This window comes from Dermochelys coriacea, chromosome 5 (assembly GCF_009764565.3).
Source record: "Dermochelys coriacea isolate rDerCor1 chromosome 5, rDerCor1.pri.v4, whole genome shotgun sequence".
NCBI lineage: Eukaryota > Metazoa > Chordata > Testudines > Dermochelyidae > Dermochelys > Dermochelys coriacea.
In genome coordinates this window covers 100,387,660-100,412,514 of record NC_050072.1, presented here as the reverse complement: position 1 = coordinate 100,412,514, position 24,855 = coordinate 100,387,660, and the positions used below count along the sequence as shown (strand labels likewise).

The window sequence follows — 24,855 nt, the reverse complement described above, 5'->3', positions numbered from 1 at the left end:
AAGCTTGGTTGCTTATAGCTCGACACCTATATCCATATTTAGGCTACTACGGATAGTTAAATGGTCTGATTTTTTTTGTTTTTTCAAGAGGTACTGATTACCCACAGCTCCCAACATAGTCAATAGGAGGTAAGGACACCCAGTATCTCACATGATCCGTCCCTAATTTGCTAAGTACTGCACTTGTCCCACATAATGGCAACAGTATACATAGAACAGCTGCTGGATTGTAGAACTGACTCTAAACTCTGTTAAGTGTTTTTTTTGTTTTTAATAGAGAAGGGGAGGACGAGCGTAAAAATATTACTTTGTGAGTTGCTGGGCTACCACATGGTCCTGACCCCAAGGCAGCAGTTACAGTACTGGTAAGCAGAATACGTTTTTTACATTGGGTCAATAGAAATAGCCAGGCTACCTATTTATTAGGAAGAACAAATGTCCCTACAAGTTATTTTGGACACCAGAAATGAATGCTTGTTTCTTAAAATAACTGTTTCAAAAAGCTGAAACGGAGGTAGAAAGTGTGCTTGGTTTCCTGATGTCTTCACTGAAGAAAACGCCTCCCTTTTTATTCCACAGACTGCTCAATATCCCTAATGCCTTAAAAGCAGTTCTCTTCACATAGACAGAATTTCTAATGAACTACACAAGTAAAAATGCTATAGACAAACTGGTCTCTAAAGCTGGAAGCCAGGTATAATTGTAGAAGAAAATGTTCTACTTCTGAGTAGATTTTTATTTCTAGGAAGCAAGCTTTTTTATCAGGTGAAACAAGAAGAAAACTGACGCTGCAGGTGTACTAACAAGATTTTATATACAAAGTTTTACAAGAGGACCCAAATAACATCCCCAGTTTAACACCACTGACTTCAGTGTGGTTAATTCAGAGATGAATTTGGCCCTAGATGTCTGTAATAGGGCTTCACCTCACCTTCCTTCTTTTGAAGGAGGGGTAAAAACAAAAGACCAGAAGAATGTTTCTGGAAAGAAAAGTGTGTAAACATAATTCTCCACCATACAAGTGGATGAAGAGGGAAAAATCCATAATAATCTTTTTTTAAATTCATGCCTTTAACTTAACAAGATGAAAACTCAGATAATCTTAAGTTTTCCTTCAGTGATGTCTTAACTCCTCTTAAAGAGCAAATCATAGCTTTTAAATAAATGTAACATTGCCATTATAATAAAATATGTTGTATACGACACACAAGTACTATACAAGTTATCTAGTGGTGAGGCTCATGTCATAAGGAATATTATGACATGCCTTCTTTATTGTAGTTCTAATTATCTCATGATTTTCCCCTCAACTCTATACAACAGCTATGAAAAGATAAAGGAGCCTTAGCTGTTTCCATTAGCATAGATTGCTCTTAAGGAAAGGTCTAGTCTCTCCATAGCGCACACAACTCCCACTGGACTTTATAGGAGTTGGACAAGTGTATGATGAGAATAAACCTTTAAGGCAAGTGTATGAAGAGAAAAAAAACTTTTAAAAAGCAGCAGTTTCTAAAGATGGTAGCTGCTGTTATGCATCCATTCAAATAAAACAGCAGAATAAAGCACTGTTAGTGGCATTCATATAGTACAGTATATATTGTCAAATGAAATTATAGGAACAATTCAGAGAAGTATATTTCTCCTTTCATACTCCTGCCACATTATTTAGGCTGACTGATATTTTTTTTCTGGTAACTGAATAATAGAGCTAAATACACATGATGTCAAAGTCTGAGTTTTGCTTTTTGTTACTTTTTTCTTCTTAAAGTATCCGCTTATGTTGTACACAGATTTATTGGAAAAAAAAATTCAAAAGTATAGTTCATACAAAGAAAAATTAGACCCAGTTTTCTTTAGTCTAAATTCATCTTACTTTTGAATATCAATCAGGTGGTATTAGTAACACATGTAATATATTTCTTAACAGTCTTTAAATGATGGATCATTCTGAGATGGAAGTGAACCCACTTCTAAGATGTATGCTATGGAGTTTTACTTGAGAATTATTTAAATGATTTGGAAAGTGGTTTTACTAAACAAATTTTAAATACAAGCAGCATTACATTGTTCAACAAAACATGTTTATGACAGCAATCACAAAGACCTTGGAATCACTATTGTGGAGTCACAGGTCAGACCACCCAGTCAGACATATATACACCCGTGTTGATTCTTTAAGTTACAAAAGAAATTAATCATCTACTCTGATCCCCATCTCTGCCCCCATCCTCACTCAGCAGTCACTCATTTAAGACTGTTATCAGCACGGGGGACAAAATATTTATTTTAAATTTCAGCTACATGTGCTTTAAAAATGCAAGTAGGGAATATTAACTGTACAGTGGCAGACTTCTTGTGCTGATCAGTTATGCTTTTACCAATGTCTTTTTCCCCCAGCGTAGTCCATCATTCAAAATGAGGTGGAGCTTGACTTTTTTGATCTCTTAATCATGCTTGGATGAAACTCAGTGTGGCGACGGGCATGCTTTGTCAGGTGATCGCTCCTCATGAACCGCTTCTCACAGAGAGGACACCTGAACTGCTTTTCACCAGTGTGGGTTCTGTAGTGTCGAGTCAGCTCATCTGACCGAGAGAACTTTTTAAGGCAATCGGGCCATGTACACGGGAATGGTCGCTCTCCTGTAGGAAGGTAATGATGATAAAAACAGAAAGTTTAGAAGGAAAAACAGGAATCTAGAAGATGACAGCAGAGCAATACCAAACAATACCACAGAGCTTACACAAATCGATAAATTTATATACCTGTTGCTTAATGACAGTTAAGGGTGCATTGGGGATATGCCACCAATTCACAACCTGAAAAGCAGGGGAATCAGAGGTGCTGACTCTGTGGGTACTCCGGGGCTGGAGCACCCACAGGAAAAAAAAAAAAAAAAAAGAGGGTGTTTAGCACCCACCGTCAGCCCTGCTGATCAGCTCCTCCCCTTCTCCTCCCCAGGGCCTCCCGCCCGCTGGTGATCAGCTGTTCAGCGGGTGCAAGAGGTGCTGGGCAGGAGGAGTGGGGCAGGGCATGCTCAAGAGAGGAGGTGGGAAGGGGCGGAGCTGGGGCAGAAAGAGGTGGGGCACCCCCTGGGAAATCACAGTCAGCACCTATGAAGGGAATAACAAGCTAAGGGGGAAAGTCTTCTGCATTTCTTACCACTTTCACATAGCCTATAGTGCTGTCATATATAGTGCAATGCTCCATATGGTTTCATGTCTCCCTCCAACAGATACCAAAAACCAGTATATACCCTGATTTCATCAAACTCCAGTGCAAAATCTTAAGAGGCCTCTGAAGCTGTTGTATGAGCAGATGAGCACGTCTGACTGCCATACATTCCATACAGCTGAGAAGTTCTTCTGCCCTAACACTGCTGAGGTGACTGTTAAGGCTTTGCATTAGAGTAGAAGTTTGATGAAATTGGGGGTACATATTGCTTATGGGTATCTGGTGGAGGGGGAAATGAAACCTTGTGGAGCATTGCAGTGTGTTATTGACAGCACGGCGGGCAATGTGAAAGTGGCAAGAAATGCAGGACACTTTTCCCTTACCTTTTTGTTTCCACACTTTTCACGTTGTCAGTTGGTGGGGTGTTTCCTGAAGCAACCTTCGCTGTCACCACATGAAGCCTTTGTGTGTTACTTTCCTAGTGTTTTATACTGGTTTGATGTACTTCAGTGAATTGGTCCCCAAGGGAGAGATGCCAATGGTTGAAATACAAAATATCTGTATTTTGATGTCATGCTATAATTTACATATTCCAATAGTACAGATTATAATAAATTATTAATGTGTTATGGAATATCTTCTCTTTGTGTAAATTAAATAAAACAGTTGCATTTAAAAAGAAAACTTGAAAGACAAACTGTCACGTGCAATCAGAATATCCCCTTACACAGGTCAACAGCAAGGTTTGAACCCTTAACCCCCAAACCAGATCTTTATCGTTAGAGCTACAAGAGTATTTACTACCCTCAGGTCAGTCACAAGAGGACCTGACACACGCTTTCACAAGGGGTTACTAAACTGTTTACCAGACAACAATAGCATATTGGAGATCAGGAATCCCAGGATCTATTGTTAGGTCTTGAAAAGAGAGTTTAGGAGTTAGATAGGCTAACCAAAGCACATTCAATCAGAGAGGCTGTGTGGCTAAGGGATGCTAATTGGGTCTGCCATTTTTAATCCTGGCTTCTACTTCTGACTGTACCTGCAGTGAACTTGTGCAATGTCTCTGTTAACCTAATTTTGTAAAATGAGGTGCCAGCTCATATTTGCCTTCTAGAATTGGGGTTCAAGGACTTGATTGATAATCAGGGTGGTGAGATTCATGGAAATATTAAACACATTCAATGGAGGTGAAATTTGAATTTATGATATCCTCTTTCCCTGCTCAGGGAGCATCCCCCTAGGTTAGAGGAGTATTGGGTAGGGATGGCTCGCATTCATTCATTCTCTTTCTCTTTCTCTTTCTATCTCTCTCCCCTGCCAGTGACCATGTTACAGCATCACTGCTCATTACAGCAGGTTTAGTATAATGCATTTCTTTTCAGTTATGGAGAAAAGTTTAAAATTATGATGCCAATGAAGGACACTTATGTATAACTGATACTGTATTAATCATTGCATGACGAGCAATGTGTGGTGCAAAGCACAGATCCCAGGGCACTTTAGTGTTCTTTCAAAGGTTTTTAGAAATCAGGTGAGACAATCCAGTGTAAAACTTCAGAAAAGGGGACAATTTGAAGCTGATTACTCTCTGTAATAACCCAATTTTAATCAAATTGCCATTAAAAATATAAATTGTATTAATCTTTATAATCTATGTTTTGGACTTTTGCCATCTTAATGGGATTTATACAAAACAATGGTTTTAAACTTAAATTGAAAACTTGACTCATTTTTAAACTATGGAGTCAAGATCAGCAACTCCATAATACTACCTTTCATACTCTGGCTTATGTAAAACACTTTACAATGATGCTAAATACTTGAGGTGAAATCCTAGTAGTCAATGAGAGTTTTGCCATTGACTACGGTGAGGTCAGGATTTCACCTTAGATGCACAGTGACTATGTAAGCGAACAAAGTGCCAATTTGTTTCCACTACTAGTTCATAAACATCTGTTCAGGAAAGCATTTAAGCATATGCTTAACTTTATTCATATAATGCTTAAGTGCTGTCCTGAACAGGGTTACTTTTCTGAATCAGGACCTAAAATCAGTTACTTGCTGGCTTTCTAAATTGAGATGGAGAATCCTGATTAGAACACTAGTGTTATGGGATCTTGAATTTTCACCAAGACAGCTGCCAGTCGGGTATCAGCCAGTGTATTTGTATAGGATAACTTATAGACACTCAGATTCTGTGGTAATGAGTGCAATATAAAGAGCTATATAGAACAAAATGACTAGAACTTGGTTTGTATGAGTTGTATCCACAAACTTGCACTTTCTATTTCCTTTCTGAAGCACTCCTCATAATTGGGATGATTATTTTTGAATACACACTCTTCTAGTATTCCTGTTTCACTAACTAAAGTCATCTGGAGTTGTGAGAAAAGAAACAAAAAGGGGGACCCAGGCCACCAACACAGTTCCAATAGAGAAAAACAAAGCTGCTCAAGTCAATTCAATTCAACTTCCTAGGCTAAAAAGTTACTGTCCCTTTATTATCAGATCCCGCAGCATGGACTGATGTGCTTCTGTGTGTGGGGAGAAAAACCCATTATCTTAACCCAAAATGCATTGCTGAACACTTTCAGAAACAAAGATTTCAAGAATGGGCAATAACTATTAGAAGTGTCCTAGGCACCCATAGGTTGCATTCACAGATATCAGAATCCCTAAAATTAATCTGTGAAGATGGCATGAGAGGAAAGGAGTTAGAGCTGAAGGACTAGCTAGAGGAAGAGAGAGAATCAGGAGAGGAAAATATCACAAAGGCCCACTGAGGATAAGATGTCAAGGAGAGGATTACTGACAGAGTCAAAAGCAAAGAATTCAGGGAGAATGATGGGAGTAGATTCTCTGAGATTTGGCCAGAAAATGGTGGCTTTAGGCCAGGGGTTCTCAAACTTCATTGTACTGCAACCTCCTTCTGACAACAAAAATTACTACATGACCCCAGGAGGGGGGACCGAAGCCTGAGCCAGCCCAAGCTCTGCTGCCCTGATGGGGGGGGGTCAAAGCCAAAGCCTGAGCCCCACTGGCCTGGGCAGAGGGGCCAAAGCCCAAGGGCTTCAGCCCCAGGCAGGGAGACCTGTAATTTGAGCCCCGCCTCCTACAGCGAAAGCCCTTGGGCTTTGGACTGGGGTGGTGGGGTTCAGGCTTCATCCCTGGGCCTCAGCAAGTCTAAGCTAGCCTTGGCGACCCCATTAAAATGGGGTTGTGATCCACTCTGGGGTCCCAACCCACAGTTTGAGAACCGCTGCTTTTGACCTTAGTGTCTCTGTCATATATAGATTTCAGAGCTTAATGTCCAGGCTCTGTATCAATGGAGGCATTGTAAACTGCCATTCTGATGTCAGATTGGGCACTCTTCCACGATGTGAGTTATCTGCAATGCTGTCCTACAGCTCAGGCCAAGCTCTCGCATAGTTGTGGCAACTCTGGACGAACCAGAGAGTAGCCTGTTGAGGTTGGTTCAAGATGTACAATCATATAGACAAGAAGGAAGGTGCAGTGATGGACTCCTGAATTTACTTAGTGTGTTAGATTCTCTTTCCTACCAATGCTTCCAATCTATGATGTAGTTTTCAGCACTCCTGGTGACGCTGATCATCTGTAGCGCTCTTGTCCAAAAGTGTGAGAGTTGCCATGGCAAAGGGGTGTTGAGAGATTAGCAGGGGTGTAACACCCCCAGTCCACAGGAGTGGGACAACTCCTCTGAAGATGAGCAGACCTTTGAGTTGGCACTGTGTGTTGTTTCTGGTCTGAGAATGGGACATCAGTCAGCCAGAGATGTAATAGGCTAGTTTCAGACTTAATAGTAATAGCCTCTCATTGAAGGAGCTATGTGTGCTAGCACATACAGACTGAAGGTTGATGTGTAATTCAAGCAGTCACTAATAATATGAATGACCAATATTCTTCATGTCAACAAACTGAATGTGGCAACTGTTCGCCCAGATCATGGAGCACTATTCAGTTACACCAAACAGCAGGGCCAATACAGATGTAGAAAGGACTGAAGAGTCTGCTCCCCACGAGGCTCCTGACAGTTTTCATATCAAGGCAGTCTGGGAGGAGATCTTCATTTTCAGGAGTCTCAGGTGCGACCAGGATGTCTGGCTACGGTTGAGTTTTATTCCAAGTATTTGATAACTGGCTGGAATTTCAGTAGCTATCCTGGGACACAGACTGAGAGGAACTGATTGACAAGACAACTGTTTAAATGGAAAGTGGTTGCCGTTGTCCTGGTTTCATTGAGAATTCATCTCCCCTGCTGGAATACGTGGTTAAAATAGGCATGTGTTGGCTGAGCTTCTCTTCAACCCTGTGGAAGTCATTTTTGGGGCCCACAATACAGATGTAATCGGCATACATGTACTTCTCGGCCTGTGTTTCAGGAAGGTCATATGTGTATATATTGAACAAAAGAGGAGCCAAAACTGACCCTCTTTGGGAGGCCATTTTGTAGACATGTAGGGTGAATGATTTTCTCCCCAACTTGCAGGCTGAAGCTTTGGTTATTGATCATTTCTTGAATGAACTGCACCATTGGCCTACAAGGAATACTTCGCAGCAGCTTGGCAGTCGGCCCAATGTGCCACATGGTGTCATAGCCTGCTGTCAGACTCATAAGGACTACACCAACTTTCTTTCCTGACTCAAATGCGTTTTTTGTGTATCTACTCTTGGATGCATCTTGACTCCATCCTGAATGTGAGGCAACTGAGGGTACCTTGACTACCTCACTAATTCAAATCAGCATTAGTCTCTCCAACAGCTTGTAAATAACACACAGCAGAGAATTCAGTCAGCAGCTCTCTGGGTCTGTCAATGGCTCCCCTGGCTTGGGTACAGCTATAGCCTTTGCTCTGCTCCTAGGTACAATGATTCAAAAATCAAAGTAGACAGCTTTTGGAAATTGGCCCAAAGTGAGAAAGAAACTTGTGGATGTAATCTAGACCAGGAGCCTTGTCACGCTGCAGTTGATATATAACCAGGTCAAGCTCTTGATTGGTAAAAGGAGCCATCAGGTTCATGTCCACATTCAGAGCCTTCCAACCACCATTTTAACTGCACAGAATGCTCTGCCTCAATTAAAAGTCTTGCCATTTGCCACCAGGGATGTGATGGAGTTTGCTGTGTCTGTTGTGACAGGGCCAGGCCAGATTAGAATCTCTGTTGGTCTCTTACTAGTCTGCTAGGCTTTGTGACTGGAATGCATGACTTTAGTGAAAGTGGTAAAAGCTGAGTCTAATGGATGAAAACAGTCGCTCCTCTAATACATTATGAAGTTTAGTCTTCTAGCTACGTGGCATGCCTTGAGACTTGCCAGACTTTTCTGCCCCAGACTGAAAAGGATATGCTAGGACTCTGTATGTTGTTAAACTAGGACTCTTATGTTGTCCATGAAGTGGGGACGTGACTCTGAAACTATCTTGATTTAAAATTAGCCCAGAAAAAGATTGGCCCTTGGTCAAGGAAGAAGGATGAAAGGAGTAGCAAAGTAGTGAGTCACTCTAGAGCACTAGTAGAGAGTGGGAGAAGACACTTGTTTTTGAATAATTCTAACCATTGGAGCTCTGACTCTGGTTTTCAAGGTTTCTCTGTTTCCCACTCTACCTTTCCAAGTGCAGTTGAAAGCCTTTTTAAATAACCATGCCCAGAAAGGAGACAATTTAATTGTATAGGTCTGCTGTGCGTGCACAAACAGGCCATGGTTGCATCTATACTACAGAATGGGGTTGTTGGGAGTTCATCGTGTAGAGCAGGGACTCTCAACATTTTATTTTTGAGGTGCGCTCTCCTCCCCCAAACATGCTATAAAACATGCTCCATGGCCCAGCTGTGCCACAACTGGTTTTCTGCGTATAAAAGCTAGGGCCAGTGTTAGGGAATTGTAAGCAGTGCAATTGCCTGGGGCCCCATGCCACAGGGGCCCCCACGAAGCTAAGTTGCTCCGGCTTTGGCTTCAGCCCCATGCAGCAAGGCTTCAGCTTTCTGCCCTGGGTCCCAGTGAGTCTAACACTGGCCCTGCTTGGTGGACCCCCTGAAACCTGTTTGAGGCCCCCAAGGGGGCTCCAGACCCCTGGTTGAGAACCACTGGTGTAGAGTGTACATGTTAGCCATCCTGTTTGGGGTTTAGGTCTACCCCAGATCCTTGTACAGCACTCTACTCAAGGGTTTTGGTTGTACTGCCTTCTCAATGCCTAACTCACACCTTCTGGCACAAAGTCCTGAAGCAATGGCTTGCAGAACATTTGGAAATGCATTCTGGGACTCCGAGAGAATTGTGGGAGAAAAGGTCAAAAATCCCATCACTCTTTGGGAAGCTCAGCAATAACCAGGACATGAACTTAAAATGGAAGTCAGGCTGAAATGTCAGAGCTCACTCTTCGCTCAGCCAGAAATGTTTCTGCTGGAGCTCCTAAAATAAAATCACCACGTATTGCAGGAGAGGCAATATGTGGTGTTTCTGCATTACCTGTGTATACCAAAAATGCCCTAACCACCAGCCTATAGTCAGTTTCTCTTCCCTATCCAAGGGAAGCAATTTTCAAATTTCAGGTATATTCTGATGCAGAATGGGAACATTTTTGAAGTTTCAAAAAATTTTGTGGAACGGAAAATTCATTTCCACACAGGTTTCATGCAGAAGTTAGCATAAGCTTAGTGCATGATACAAGAAAATGTTAAAACTCTGAACTCTTGAAGAGCAGATAGAGGTAGGAGAAAGAGGACCGTCCTCTTTTCCAGCTTTCAGTGATTCTTTGAGCCTGCAGATCCACTGCTCCCCTTGGCCATGAAGCCATACTCAAAGCCCAGAGAAATGGTGATTTGACAGAGACAGTGTGGTAGTGGAGTATGCATTTAGAAGGCTTTAAACAAGGTGGAGGTGCCTGCTGACGTGCAGCGATAGTGCACTTGGCAATGGTGGACATCATATCTGCCTGTTGCATTCTGCACATTTGTGAAAGCAATAGCGAGTGTTTAAGAGTCTGTGGAATGAGGAACTTGCAACAATGTATGCACAGGCAGACAAGCAGCGCTATGGGAATCTGTAACACTTGTTAATGCTGGCTGTAGCAGGCATGTGAACCAAACGAATCAGATGCTTTATTTACATTTTGCCAGGGTAGTGTAGAGAGGGGGTGGTGATGTTCATTCTGCCTGTTCAAGCCTGAAGGGTTAGCGTGTGCTGTCCTTAAATATCCTTGTTTCCTTTGTTAATGGTGGGTTTCACCTTATGTATGAACATATCTGTTTGAGTCTGGGTAAAGAAAATTATGACATAATGGAGTGGTGGTGTAATGAGAGTAAATTTAAAAGTATGTTTTATGGATTCTTAACACTGAAATAAATTATGCAATTTTACTTTATTTAAAACCACAGACATTCAGGACAGCTTCCAATAAGTAACCAGAGAAAAATAACCAAGCACGCACAAATTTGGTTTACGGGGCTATAGGGCCATAAAATGCATGTCCGGCATACTCCAGTTCTTTGTCCTGTTCACCACCAGAGTGCCCGGAGAACACAGCAGAGGGAGCAGAGAGGGATGAGCCAGTCCAGTATGGGCTGCAGTTCTGTACCATGGCATCATGCTGAGGTGGTTGTACAATGCAAACAGGTCCTGGGAGAATAGTGCTAGCTGCCTTTGCTTTTCCATGTATTCTCTTTGAAGTTTTCTATGGACCTCTTGATCTGGCAGCGTCATTTTACTATCATGCCATATACATTCCATCATTGGTTTTCTGTCCTCTTGCCTAAATTGGTCTTGTCTTTCCAAAAAACGACCAGCTTTTTCCTTCTTGAATCTAAACATTGTATCAGAGTCTTTTTACATGCCCCTCTGTAAGTCATTTCCATTTCCTTCCAGTGAGATGGTCAACTGTTCAATAATTTGTGATTCTTGATGCTTTTGCTGTCCCATTCTGAGATGTGCCAGCATTTCCACACTGGGCCTGGGTGCAGTCGGGCCCTCTGAAATGAGAAATAAGAAGAATGTTAATAGGCTAATGACATTCCAGGGTTGTCTGTACCAAGGAATGCAATAAAAGTAACTGCTTTTGGTTCCTTTCTCACTCCAATGCCTTCTTACACCAAGATGCTCTGTTCTTACTATTTAAGATGGTAAGGACATAAACTAACATTTTCTCCCTATTTTAAAATAAATTCTTAGGCAGCGGGAATGAAAACAATGTGTGCAGGGGTGGGGCTTGATGGCTGTAGTTCAAAGGGACTAAAAAGTTGCTTAATCCAGGCAAACAGGAGACAGAGAGAATCTTTGGGCTGAGGATTCCAGAACAGGAAACGACAGCTCGGTTTGAACAAATTAGGAGCAAAGTTGATAATCCTACACTTGAGTTGTTCTCATGGCTGAATATAGGCCTTGTTCTGGGACTGAAGAAGTATAGTGAACTTCTGTGGGTGTATAGGGAGATTAGCATTACCCCTAATTTGATTGCTCAGATTGAGCACTGATTTTTACAAAAGACTTTCAGCAATTACTCCTGGAGGACTGGGGAAAAATATGGCTACAATACATTATCTCTTCTAGATTTCTGCCCTGCGTTGTTGGCTGACCACAGTGAAGTTTAACACAGTCATTATTCCATACCCTCACTGGTGGTTAGTATAGAGCAGTTTATCAAGTAATGCTTATGCCTGTGTCTCATATGTTAAATAGAAAGGCAGAATGAACTATAATTACAGCTTGATAAAAGTGGATAGCTAAACAGATGCCTTTGTCTGGTACATGGGCTGACTGAGACAATGTCATGTACATGGTGGAATTATGCTGCACAGTATGTGGTTTCTTGTAATAATACTCTTCTGCTTTTACATTTAGGATATTTCAGGGTTTGATTGACTCTTGGAACAGGTTTTCCTTGGTTGCCCTCCATTTTGAGCCTGGCCCTGTGATAAGTTCACTGCATGCCTGAAACTTCTGCCCTTACTTGGGACACCTGGTTATGTAGCCAAAAGTGGAGAATTATGGTGGGACTTGTCCATCCTGACAGAATCTGGGGGAGCTGAACCAGGGAGGGAGGGTAAAGAAAGCTTCCCCTTATGCTGTAGTGGCAGAGCCAGGGAGAATGGGGTCTTCTAGCATCATGTGATCTTATAACCACCCACAGTAAGAGTATGGTGTTTGAAAGAACCAAAGAACATGTTCCCACAGCCCCCAAGCATGCAAAACCAATCCTAAATGCTGCAAATAATAAAATCCAATGTACCTTGCGTGCTCCTTTGTCTCCTACGTCCACCCCAACCTGTTTGGCTGCTGTAGCTAGGTCTTGAGCTTCTCCAAAGAGGTCTTGGAATCCTGGTAAGGTCTCAGGCACCTCCTGGTCCTGGCCCACATCCCTTGTCATGGACTGGGCTATGATGAATATTTCTCCTTCCTCTTCTCCTGATGGCCCAGGTGCTAGGTGTCACAGTGCCTTCCAAAGTATCTCATGCTCTGTAGATGGATGAGTGCCAAAAATACTGTCCACTTCATTGGGGAAAAAAGGCAGGTTTTCTTCCTTACCCCGGACTGGCTGCAGTTATCTCAGGCTCTTTTGTGGCCCTTTTACTTTTCTCCTGGTGTTGTCTTTTCCCCAAGTGGGTGATTCCCTGCCACGCGCTATATTTGCGTCACTCAGTCATAATCCAACGTTTTCCTAATTAGAGTCCAACTGCAATTGAATCTCACAAGCACCTTGGTATCTGCCTCTGGCCAGCTCGCAGCATTCCTTCACAATAGCATTTTCCTTCTGAAATTGTTCCAAAATTGGCTTGCTGAAACACACAAAACTAAGGGGGCTGACAAAAAAAAAGCACACAATCAGATTGAAGGTAAGCAGTACTATTTATACAGGCAAGGGACTTCCAGAAAACTTGATCCTGAACCAGCAAGGTAGAAGAACTAGGCTAAAAAGACCCCCTAAGTGGTGGCTAGTGCTCTGTGGGACAGTGATGGGAGGACAATTTGCACCACCTCTTTGTATCTACAATGGCACTGTACCAGTGGAGCTTCACAGTGATGTGAGCAACATAGTAGCTAGCCTTGCTTGGAGCAAGTACAACCCACAGTGTGATATGTTCCCGTGCCCCATAGATAGTAATTTTGTGGGCAGACACATGACAGGTGTGCTGGAAGGTTTAAATGGCAGTTAGCTTGCCAAATTGCTCAAGTATGGGTAAGATCCAAAGCCACAACATACACATAACCACCAAACTTAATCTCAGTATTGCTGCCTGATTCCTACAGTACATCTTTGACTGCACCAATTTACATCTGCTGCCCCTATGTTCAAGAGCAAAAAAAAAAAGATGTTTTTTCATTTTATCTATGAATTCCCTCGATTGATTGATTAGTTAATCAATCAATAAGTGTGCTAGACTATTCAACAGGACAACCTGAGACACATTCTGGCTTAGGTATTCATAGGGTGCCGGTCACTATAATTAGCATCAGTTCTCAAGCCATAAAAAAAAAAAAGCTGGAATGCACCATTTTGCTGCATACGCACTGACCAAGTATAGTGCAAGGTGAAGAATGAAAGCAATAACCACTATCATTGGTTTACTTTACAATTATCAGCAGTACTGGAATGCCATTCTGGCTCCCCCAAAAAATGCCGGCATGGCATTCCAGAACATTCCTGCACAAGAGTGCTTGGCTGGCATCTAAACACAGTATTAAGACAATCAGGATTATTTGAAATGGGCTCTTTTTGCTATCCTAGGATTTGGCAATTTAAACTTAACTTGGTTTTCCCCAACCCTTTCCTCTCTTTCAGGTTTGGCAGCTCTGTCAGTTTATGAATGTGAGGATGGTGCAGTATTGCAGTGCAGTGAACTGAAGGTGAATATACTCGCCCACAGTGATCCTAATGGTTACATGTATAAACAGACAAAATCAGGTTAGGAAGAAATGTACCAAGTGTTCTCCAATACCAAGGCACAATAGGGTGCAATAACTCTAATATTAGAGTCAGCTCTTCCAGTATGTCCTCTGCTGGCAACAGGAGTTACATTCTTGGTGTGAAAGGATAAACTAAAGCAGTTGAGATAAGGCCAATTTGTTGTTCTCTGATTTCCCTTCTAAATGTGCTTTTCCTTGCTTTGATGGGGTTCTGTGACCATTAACGCTTTTTGGTAGTTTTCCAAATGTGAAATTTAACAAATACTTAATTCTCATAAATAAATAAATAAATAAATAAATACAAAAAAGCATATTGAAAATAAGAGTGATTTTTGCCTAACTTGCTCACCCTCCTAGCCTTTCAAGCAATGTAATCAAATTTTATCAAATATTACAAACACTTTTCTCCTGGATAGAGAACATGTCCATTCAGTAACAATACAAGTTTTCACATTTTTATAAATCCCTGAGAAGAATGGTTTCACACATTTTTATCAAGATGCCCTTTGAGCACTGCTATCTGATCTTCAGCCATATTATAAATGCACTACCTGTGTAACGTATACTGAATAAGGAGCTTAAAAATGTTAGATTTCAGATTTCCATTTGAAACTTAAAAGCACCAAGAAAATGCTCCAAACTTTGCCCATTAATATACACATCTGTACTGTCCGACAGACTAGGGATAGTTCAGAAAATAAATGGGAAAGTAATGCAGTCAGGAGCAGCCTAAACTGATAAGGGGCCTGGATTCACAATGCAGTTTGTGTTGCAGCATCAATCAGTTGTGTGTCTGATGTGACAGAAATGCTGCTCCCTGCCTTCCCTCTGGACAGTAGAACTCAGATTTCTGATTCCATGTCTTCGCCCTTAACCTGTTGCTGAATATTACCAAAGGCAAAATGTCAAAGGAGGAGTTCAAGGGCATAGCTTCTGTTATATTGTTACAAAACTCTTGCACTATTGGATTGGTTCTGACTCACATATTGACATGGGTTGCTCTAAGGCCCTATTGAGGAGGCAGAGAACGTATATACCTCATGCACACTCAAGGGGATCTATATCTTCCAAGCACCTATAATACAGGAAAATCCTTGTTCATTATGAATATTTAATATGCCCAAGCATTTACAGCCAAATCTTAGGAGCAAGTGCGTCTGCTACATGGAGCACTCAGGGCCTCTAGTCTGCCTGGGTTCCCTAACTGAGTAGGCTTCTACTAATCCTGTAACAGACAGCCTACAGAATTAGCCTCCTGGTACCTATGCTGCTGCCCATTTCCTCTCTTGCCACATGGGGGAGACCATCACCACCAATTGCCATTTGTCCAATTACTGGCTTTCTTTCATCCTCCTTGTTTACACCCTCCTTTCACCTTCTATTTTTTTTATTAAAAACTTTAAAAAGCTATAAACCCCAGCTCTACCCTCATTCAAAATATAAATTGGTGACAAAGAGACTTCTTCCAAGCTAATGCGCTGTACTACTCTAAATCAACCATCCACCCATTTCCACCTGGCCTCTCCACTGCACCAGTGACTTCAGTCTCGACTGCCCCTCTGTCTGCAACTGTATTGCCTATCGTTCTGTACCTTCTATGCTATTCCCTGTGCATGGAATAGCCTTAGAGTTCATTTGGAAGACCCATATCCTTGCCACATTCAAGTCTCTCCTGAAGACCCACCTTTATCATGCTCATGGGAAAGCTGCCACTGACAACAACAACTGAGTAGTAGTTTGGGTATAATTTTACATGTCCTATTTTCATTATATTTGTATACACATTCTAAACATAATTGTATATGTATTGCATCCTTCCCCTATCCTCAGGACAGAGAGAGAAACAGTCTTTAAATTGCGAGTTCCTTGAGGAACGTGGCCAGGCCCCCTCTGCTTTTTGGAAAGTTCCAAGCACTTCATAGGTGCTACCAGAAATAATTTATAATAGTAATCTTGCTCTTACTAATGTTTCATTCCAAAACTCAGACATCATTAAAATTAAATATTAATTTTCCAGCTAGTTTTGAGCAGGAGACATGAGGCAGGCCATAGGTAACCAATCATCAGATGAGGGGCTGGTTTTGAACGAGCAGTTAAGGAGATAAAAGAAATCTCTGACAATGCAGTCCTCTTCTTCTTGTAACTTAGTTTGGTACTTCATCCCTCATCTTCTATCAGCTTGAACAAGATGTGCCAGTGTTTTTTTTAGTTTCACACCAATACAACGTACATGAGTGGTCACTAAACGTTTTGAACTTGCTTAGTTGCTATGCATGGGTGAAACGGGATATTAATAAAAGACAGACCATGTGTACAATGAGTAGACATTATGAAACCATTTTTCAAGATAGAGAGAATAAGATAAACATTAAAAATTTAAGATGGCAGTAACTATTGATGAGCATCTACTTTGAGTGCTAAAGGCTGCAAAGGCAGTGAGAAATCAAATCTCTGCCCTGGAAAGCAAGTTCACATTAAGAAATGCCAGGTTGATCTTAAGGGTTCATGAAACCATGGAGATGAATGGCTTTTTTTTTTTTTGTTTAAATGAATGAATGAAGGAAGGAATCACTTTAGATAGTTAACACTATGTGTAGTCATATATGTCCCTGGCCAATGCAATCAAGAAATACCTCTCTGTGGCTATGGAATGTATCACTCTTGGAATGACTTTAAATCCGGCATGTGTATTTTACATTTATGTGTCGAATTCAAGAATCCTATTTGCCCAGGGTACTGTCTTGATCTCCCTTAGTGACTTATCTGTTTTGTTCCCCTTCCAAAGATGGCACTGGAGTAATCCTTGATTTATAGGTACAGATTTTGGGTGAACTGTGGAGGCTACACCCAGCTTTTTCTGTTCTCCCATTCATGAAGTAATTCTCTTGATGAGGAGTATCATTTACTATTCCATCAGCTAAAGTTAACTCTAGTCACACCGGAAAGTGCTGAGAGTTTGTTACTCAAGAACATAGCTGAATATTTGTGGTGTTATTTAATCACCAAAAACTGCAGTACACTGTTATTAACATTAACCTTTACAGTGGAGTCGCATCATATGCGCATTTAACTTACGTGAATTCAACTATACGCACTCTGCCAAAAAAAAAAAAAAAAAACAAAAAAAACTCCTCGCGGTGATGGAGTACTGTACAGGAGTCGACGGGAGAGTGCTCAGGGGTCGATTTATCGCGTCTAGACTAGATGCGATAAATTGACCCCCACTGGATCGATTGCTGCCCGCCGGTCCGGTGAGCATCTTGCTGCGCTGTGATTCTAGTGTTTAAAGATATGTATTTTTCGTACAACATGGCCCCTAAACGCAAGCCAACTACTTCATCTGATGCTCAACCAAAGAAACAGTGATCTGTTCCAATGCTGGAGGAAAAACTGGCTGTGTTGGACTTATTGAGAGACGCTGTCTGTCTCCAATGTGGCGCGTAAATACGGCCGCAACGAATTTAGCATTCGTGCCATCAAGATTTGAGAGAGAGAAATTCGTAAAGCCGTGGCATCAATTGCACCAATAACTGCTAAGGTGACGAGCCAGGTGTGTGATAAGACTTTTTAGTGAACACTGAAAAGGCATTAAACTTATGGCTGGAAGACATGAACCATAAACGTGTGCCTATCGATGGCATCACATTGCTAGAAAAGGCTCTTAGCCTCTAGGCGCTATTCAAACTTCCCGCCGAAGAGGGACAGCCTTCTGATAAGGAATTCAAAGCCAGCCAAGGTTGGCTTAACAGTTTAAGGAACCGCTTCAACCTCAAAAACGTGCAGACTACTGGTGAAGCTGCATCTGCCAATGAAGAGGCAGCAAAAGCCTACCCCGAACAATTAAAGAAAATCATAGAAGAAAAGGGCTATCTTCTGGAACAAGTTTTTAATGCTGATGAGACTGGGCTCTTCTGGGAAAAAAAATTCCCAACTGCACTTACACTTCAACATCAGAAAGACAAGCCGCTGGCTTCAAAACAGCTAAAGACTGTATGACTGTGTTGTTTTGTGGCAATACAGCTGGGCATTTAATAAAGCCAGGCTTGCTCTACAGGGCTGCAAATCCCCGTGCCCTAAAACGCAAGAACAAAACTCTGCCTGTGTTCTGGCAATCAAATAAAAAAGCTTGGGTGAGGGCAGCATTATTTCTGGATTGGTTCACAAGTGTTTCATTCTGGAGGTCAAGTGGTTCCTCGAAGAGAAAGGACTTGACTTTAAAGCATTGCTGATCATAGACAATGCTCCTGGCCATCCTGAAGCACTCTGGTTTGTGCATAACGACGTTGAAGTAGTCTTTCTCCCTTTTTTATTCTTTCATTCTTCCGTCTCTCTCTTTTTGACTATACGCGATTTTTGCCTCATGCGCTGACTTTAAAACTTACTTGATATACAATACTGCTGATAGGAAATTGGAAGCAAAGTGGAATAGGGTTTACCTAGGCCACATATGAAGTGGATACCCATGGAAATCTAGTACAGTGGAGTCGTATCTTATGCGGGGGTTAAGTTCTAAAGTGTCGTATGTTAATTTGCATGTCAACACGCAAAATGCTATTCCAGTTGATGTCTACTTCAGAATAGGATGGATACCTGAGCTCTGGGAACAAACTGGAAATGATACTGTCATTTCCTCTGTCTTTTGCAAGCCAGAAATTTGCAAATCTTCACCTACATTTAGCTACCATAGTTCTAAGTATTGGATCTGAAACGGTTGGGCAGATACCACACAGGCCGTAGGGTAGGTTAAAAGACAGAGTTTAAATAAAACACCTAGTTTTATGATAAATGTCTTTCCCTTCTTCTCAAGTTTCTATCTGTAGCTATGGGCTGGAAGTGAGCAAATGGAATGATCTTTCTCCCACAAATTTCACTTGTCGAGTTAACTTGACTTGTTCACTTAAAAATCAGGACAACATTCTATCCACAAAGTTCTTTACTAGGAAGATATAAATGGAAGTTCAGGTGGACTTTTCCTTCTCCATAAGGTTCTATGGAATGACTACCAACCCAACAGGATGAGCATGACTGCATTCCTTTCCTTGCTCCCACAGGCAATCAGAGAGGTTTCTTAATTTACCATAGGAATTGCTGTTGAATAACACACAACCATTCTTCTTGTTCACCTGCCCTCCCTGAGCTAAGCATGCTGCTATATTAGCCCTTCAGCATGGAGACCACAAGACAGGTAATCAAACCCAGGTCTTCCTCATTTTAATGCAAAGTAGTACAGTATTGCTAGGCCAAAAGGAAAGCCTGTTTAATGGGAGTTTAACTGTGACTCAGATATAGCCATTTTCTTTCATAAATCTGCTCTTAACTATTGCTCAAACTATTGCAGCGGTGCCCTGTGGTATATCTGCCGGTGATGATGATCTCCTCTTTTTCCACCACCACTATTAGAGAAAGTTCAGAAAAGAACAAAGTAACCTACAACAGAGATGCTATGATTGGAAGGTAACCTTCTAACTTCTGGTGCTGTTGATTTCCTTTGACTCTCTACTTTTACATTATGCACAACTCTTATTTACAGCAACTTTTAAACAGCCCCATGTACCAGTATGGTGTCTCCTATTGCAATTTACATGTGTGGTAATGGTTTTATTCAGACACTTGAATTAAAAGGATTTGCATGACAATTTAAATTAAAAAAAGCCTACAATTACCATGTTTACAGTTTTTGAGGCGAGCCTGTGGACATCTCAATTACTGTAGCAGTTTTGGGGGTTGTTTTTTTTACTGCTAGGTTAACATTTTACCGTACTACCTCACCCATTAAACCACTTGAGCTAGCTTGTGCATATTAGCAAATCCAGTCTTACGAATTTAGTTCTGGTGAAAAACCCCATTGTGACGCTACTGGAGACTGATGTCCTCTATGGAACAGGAATAGCCTGGACAATGCAATACTCTCTTTGTTGCCCTGTCAATGTGACCCATCCCCCCAGGCTAAATAGGTACCTGGAAGGGGTCAAAAGTTAGGTTAAGGGTAAAGTTTTCAAAAGTGCCCAAATGACTTAGGAGCATATGTCCCATTAGAAGTCATGGGACTTAAGCCCAGATCCTTAAAGGTATTTAGGTATTGCTCCACTCAGCAAATTTGTGAGTCTCTAAGGTGCCACAAGTACTCCTTTTCTTCATCTGAACACCGAAACCCTAAGCAGCCAGCCACTCAGGCTCCCTGTATAATGCATAGGGAGAGTTAAGCACTTAAGGAAGAGATTTTCAGAAGCCAGTCAGCTGACCAGGGAGTTGTCTAGGCTAGCCACGAGTGAAATGCTAAGGAGAGGTATGGGGCTTAGGCATCTAAGTGGCTGATTTGGTGCATGTGGCCTAAAGATAGGTGCCTCCTACCACTCAGGATCCTCAGCCACGAGCCTTCTCATGGAGTTAGGCACCTAAGCCAGACCAGCCACTTAGGTAGGCCATGTCTTATCAACCAAAACAGTCTCTTTCCCCTGTTCTCGCTTGATACCTTTCTCACGCTCATTGTAAATTTCCCTGTGCCCCCATGTCTCTTTTGTATGGGCACTCTTTTGTCCTTCCACCTATTGGTGACCTGCCTTCAGCTGTGGGGTCTAACGAGTATCAGGTCTTAAGACATGTTCAGAGCATGCCTACCAGATCAGGCCCCACTGGTGAGATAGGCATCCCCCCATGTAATCTCACTTTGGGGCTTTGGCTTGAGCTGGAGCAGCTCATTAACTGTGGGGTAGCTTTGCAAATGCTGACCAGCGGAAACTAAGGCAGCTAGGAAACTTGGGCACCTATGGGGTTAGGTGGCAGCTCAGTGCCAACTTTGAAAGTGTCAGTGGTGCCTAAATGGTGGACTTAGGGCCCAAATCCTTAAAGGTACCTAGGTGCCTAAGTCATTTACATGCTTTTGAAATTTCCCCCTAAGGTCCGTTCAGTTCTTGGTCCCTGCTGATTTTGCCAACAACATTGCAAGTTTGTCATGATGGAGTTTATGGTGTGTGTGTGTGTGAGAGAGAGAGAGAGGGAGAGATGTGGAAACCCATTCATTAGAAACTAGACTCAGACTACCAGTTCATTTCACATAGGCCACCAAACAGCCATAATATACTGGTAATTTACCTTTGGCCACTACTGCCCTATCTTGCATTCAGAAGAACACTGATGTTAAAATAAATAGCTCTGTAACCCTGTATTACTAGTATTCTGCCATCCAGTCCCCTCATGGGAGCAAACTAAAATGATAGTGAACAGGTGCTATCAAAACACAAATTGTAAAGCTTTGGAATGCACTTAGCTTTGAAAGTTAAAAACTGTGGTTGAGAATTACCCAACATCTAATCTTTAAAAGCAGCTGCCCTTCTAGTTTGTGTGCATCATACTCATGTGCTTGTATTTTAAAAATATGGGCCACCTTCCATTGAAGGCAATGGAAGTGTGCCCATTTACATCAGCAGAGAATTTGCCCCTCTATTCTTGCTATGCTTATGGGGGGGGGAGAGCAAGCATTTCCTTAAAAACATTTGCTCATTAAAAATATGCTCAATACCTTCACAAAAGGAGTCTGCTAAAAGCAGTGTTATAATATAAACGGTTATAATGGAGGTGGCTGTCGTATAATTTAGGACCCAGTGTGCTGTAGCCTTATACCAGCAAGTCTGATTTAAGAGGCATACCAGTTCATCATCTTTGTAAATTAGAATATTAACCACCTCACAACTTTCCTTCAGGGTGCTGATTAATCAAAGTATATTTGCCTTGTCAAGGATGGTTACATTTCTAAAGATGGAGTTTACACTGCCTTTCTCCTCTATTTTTCAGATCTTAGTTCATTAATTACTAAATCTTTCACATTCTGATTCACGTAGGAGTTAAACTTTACAGGTTTCCTTATGAGAATTTGTAAAATTCGTCATCCATCCACGACCTCAGAAACTGACCACACCCTTAATCTCACAGCAGAGCTCATGGGGACAAGTCCTAACACACAGGATGAATAAAATGAAGCTCTGAAATCTGACTGGCTATCTTGTCAAAATTCTATGTTGTACTAATCAGTGTTATTTTAAAACTCTCTGAAGACTCCTGGCCAAATGTAAAGCCAGCTTGGCCAGCACAAAAAACAAGAAGCATAAGGCTAAAAGAATACTGAGCAGTCCCTAAAAGGCTCTACTGCATACAGGGTGTGCAGCTTCCATGCAATTTTTGGTTAATTCTTGCTACTCTCATAGAAGCAGATTATACCATTTTTAGACTGAACAGCTCCTCTACTGGCCTGATCTTCTCCATGTAAACCTCAGTGCTACAGATGCAGGGAAGAGAAAAAAAAAATCTCAACATGACAAACCCATAAAACACCCTTTGCTCTCTATCCTAAACATTCCATATAATTTCAGTAACATACCGTGCTTTCATAGACTGAATGTAGCCAGAAAGCCATTGCATTCATAGCTAACAACAAGGATGAGAGACAAAAATGGAGGATGGGAGGAAAACAGGTTAAAGAGTAAAATAATCTCTAAGGAGTTCAAACCAGGACAACCAACTTCCTTAACATTAATATTTGTCTATATTTGCAGCATTTAAGAACAAGGATAATGTTCATGACTTAAAATCAGTATTGCATAGCCAATGCTGCCCTGTAACACTGAGTTAACCCCAACAGCCCCCTCTGCAATTGAGAGACCACAGCTAACCTGTATGCACTCTGTAATGGGCTTTAAGATGGGAGGATTTTCCATAGACTTTGCCACATCCACTGTATGGACACTTGTGTCTCTTTTCAGTGGCTAGTTTCCCCTTTGCAGGCACTCCACTGTGGAGGAGAGAGAGAGAGCTGGGCACACTGCCAGAATCCTGTCTTTCCACGGGGCTGTGGGAAGGACTCGACCCAGATTCAGTGGTCACGTCGCTGTCTGATCCTACGTCCTCATCTGGACTTTCTACACTGTCACTGCAGATGGAAGGGGTTGGGAGGGGTCTGTACTTGTTCAGGTCCAACAAGCTTTTAGCAATTGTGACCAATGTGCAATAATCCTTCCAGGCATCCCTGGGGTCATTCAGGTCCTTGGTCACTTCTTCATCAGGCATTTTCAGTAGCTCTGCAGCCTGAGCCCCCTGTTCCTGTACTACAGAGCGATTGGAAATGGAAACCAGACACTGAGCAGCAACAAAATCCATGTAGGCAACTGCTGACATTCTGCAGACGAATAACCACCAAAAAAGAGAACCAAAATCCAGGCACCGAAACTTCTCTGTCGTACCCCCCGGGGTTTTTAATCAGCACCCTGGTGCCTTCAGCCTCCAAGATCAGTAGCGAGGGGTTGGGGCGGTGTGCGTTAGTATCCAAGCAAGGAGTCGAATTCAGCCACTGATCTTTATATAACAATCCATGACTCCAAAGGCAGCATCCACACACTGGTGCTACACTGGGACTTCTTGCACTCCTAGACCCCTTACCCGTGATCACCAGAAACTCCAGATTTCAATTCACTCCCAATGACAAGCACATTGACGGGCTATAATAAGGCTCTCTTGGAAATACTGTCACTAGTGGTGATTTCAAGTAATCCAGCGTTTTAAAAAGGACCTAAGGTGTGTCCCCCCCCCCTCAAAAAAAAAATCGCAGGAGGAGCTCAGGAGATGCACCCAGCCGCTTTGCCTTCGTTAGAATTCCCTGCACATTCACCCACTCATCAAGACGCTGTGTTGAAATAGCAGACAAAGCTCCAGGTCTACAAGACACTTGCCCCCCTCTGCCCACTGCCTGATTCACTCCCCCCTCGCCTGCCGCTCCTCACTGTTCCGGCATGCTCTTGCTCAGGAACAATTTCGCAGAATCCCATCACGTAAGGTTCCAAGCCCCCCACCAATTGGCCAGCGGGGAGGGTGATTCAACTCTGTTTACCTTCTCCCCCTTCCAGTCAGAAGAGCCTTTTTGCACGAGAGGCGTGTCTATAAACGAGGAGTCCGGCCAATCCTAATGTTTCCTCCCAATGCCTCGTGCTACTCCTGGAGTCTGAGAGCTGCGATTTAAAAGGGCGATGGGGGCGGAATCTGAAATAAATATAGATTTCAGAGTAGCAGCCCTGTTCGTCTGTATTCGCAAAAAGAAAAAAAGGAGGACGCGTGGCACCTTAGAGACTAACAAATTTATTAGAGCATAAGCTTTCGTGAGCACGAAAGCTTATGCTCTAATACATTTGTTAGTCTCTAAGGTGCCACGCGTCCGCCTTTTCTTTTTGAAATAAATATATGGTCATAATCACTTGTTACTGAGCTCCAGCCTGAATAAAACTCTCTTTAGCAAGCTCCTTCTGACTGCAGCTTAATCTCGCAGGGTGCCGTACACTGCTGCTTTCCGGTTGGACTAAATCCCTTCCCTGGTGGTTTAGCTATAGCCCTCTCTGCCAAGCAGGTTTCCAAGTTTGGTTTTCCAGCACTTACCGGGTTAACTGCCTCGCTGGAAGTCCTACAGTCCCAGCAACCAGCTGGCCAATCGAAAGTAAGTTGGCTGATGTCACTAAGATTGGCTTAGCCAATCAGAAAGAAATTCCAGACAGGGCTCAGCACTTGGAAACCTAGAGAGCTGGAGCGGGAGACCCGACCGGGGGTGTGCTTGTCGTAAGAGTTTAGACTGCGGACGTAAAGGGGCGAAAAGAAATGTAAAGTCACTGACCTGCAGCCACCTCTCCACCCCAGTTAAAAACCCATAAGTTCCATTCCAGGGAGGGCTGGGTTTTGTTTTTTTTTTAAAACCAGGCAGGAGTCTGCTGGATTTCTGATATGCTTAAAA

The 24,855-nt window shown here is 42.3% G+C and overlaps 1 protein-coding gene and 1 long non-coding RNA gene across 10 annotated transcripts in view; one reads left to right on the top strand and one right to left on the bottom strand.

The window, feature by feature from the left end:
* Positions 1-19,457, top strand: part of LOC122460383 — a 32,183-nt gene extending 12,726 nt beyond the window's left edge. For 5 of the 7 annotated variants that reach the window (XR_006281651.1, XR_006281653.1, XR_006281648.1 and 2 more), the window contains 2 exons: positions 278-2,650; positions 13,966-19,457. This is a non-coding gene — a long non-coding RNA (uncharacterized LOC122460383). The remainder of the gene's footprint in view (positions 1-277; positions 2,651-13,965) is intronic. The other 2 variants (XR_006281649.1, XR_006281654.1) reach the window with 1 other exon arrangement.
* Positions 2,007-24,052, bottom strand: KLF9 (Kruppel like factor 9). Of its 3 annotated transcripts, none has more exons than XM_038401891.2 (2): positions 22,757-24,052; positions 2,007-2,640 (listed from the first exon to the last, which is right to left on the bottom strand). In XM_038401891.2, exons 1-2 carry the CDS (start codon positions 23,256-23,258, stop codon positions 2,411-2,413), a joined length of 732 nt encoding a protein of 243 aa, XP_038257819.1. In that variant the 5' UTR covers positions 23,259-24,052; the 3' UTR covers positions 2,007-2,410. The 3 variants fall into 3 exon arrangements, 2 of the variants coding, with proteins under 2 accessions (XP_038257819.1, XP_043371101.1); XR_005292973.2 differs by lacking the exons at positions 2,007-2,640; positions 22,757-24,052 and adding exons at positions 10,533-11,158; positions 12,415-13,967; XM_043515166.1 differs by lacking the exon at positions 2,007-2,640 and adding an exon at positions 10,533-11,158 and having other exon boundaries at positions 22,757-23,955.
* Between the last annotated feature and the right edge of the window lie 803 nt (positions 24,053-24,855).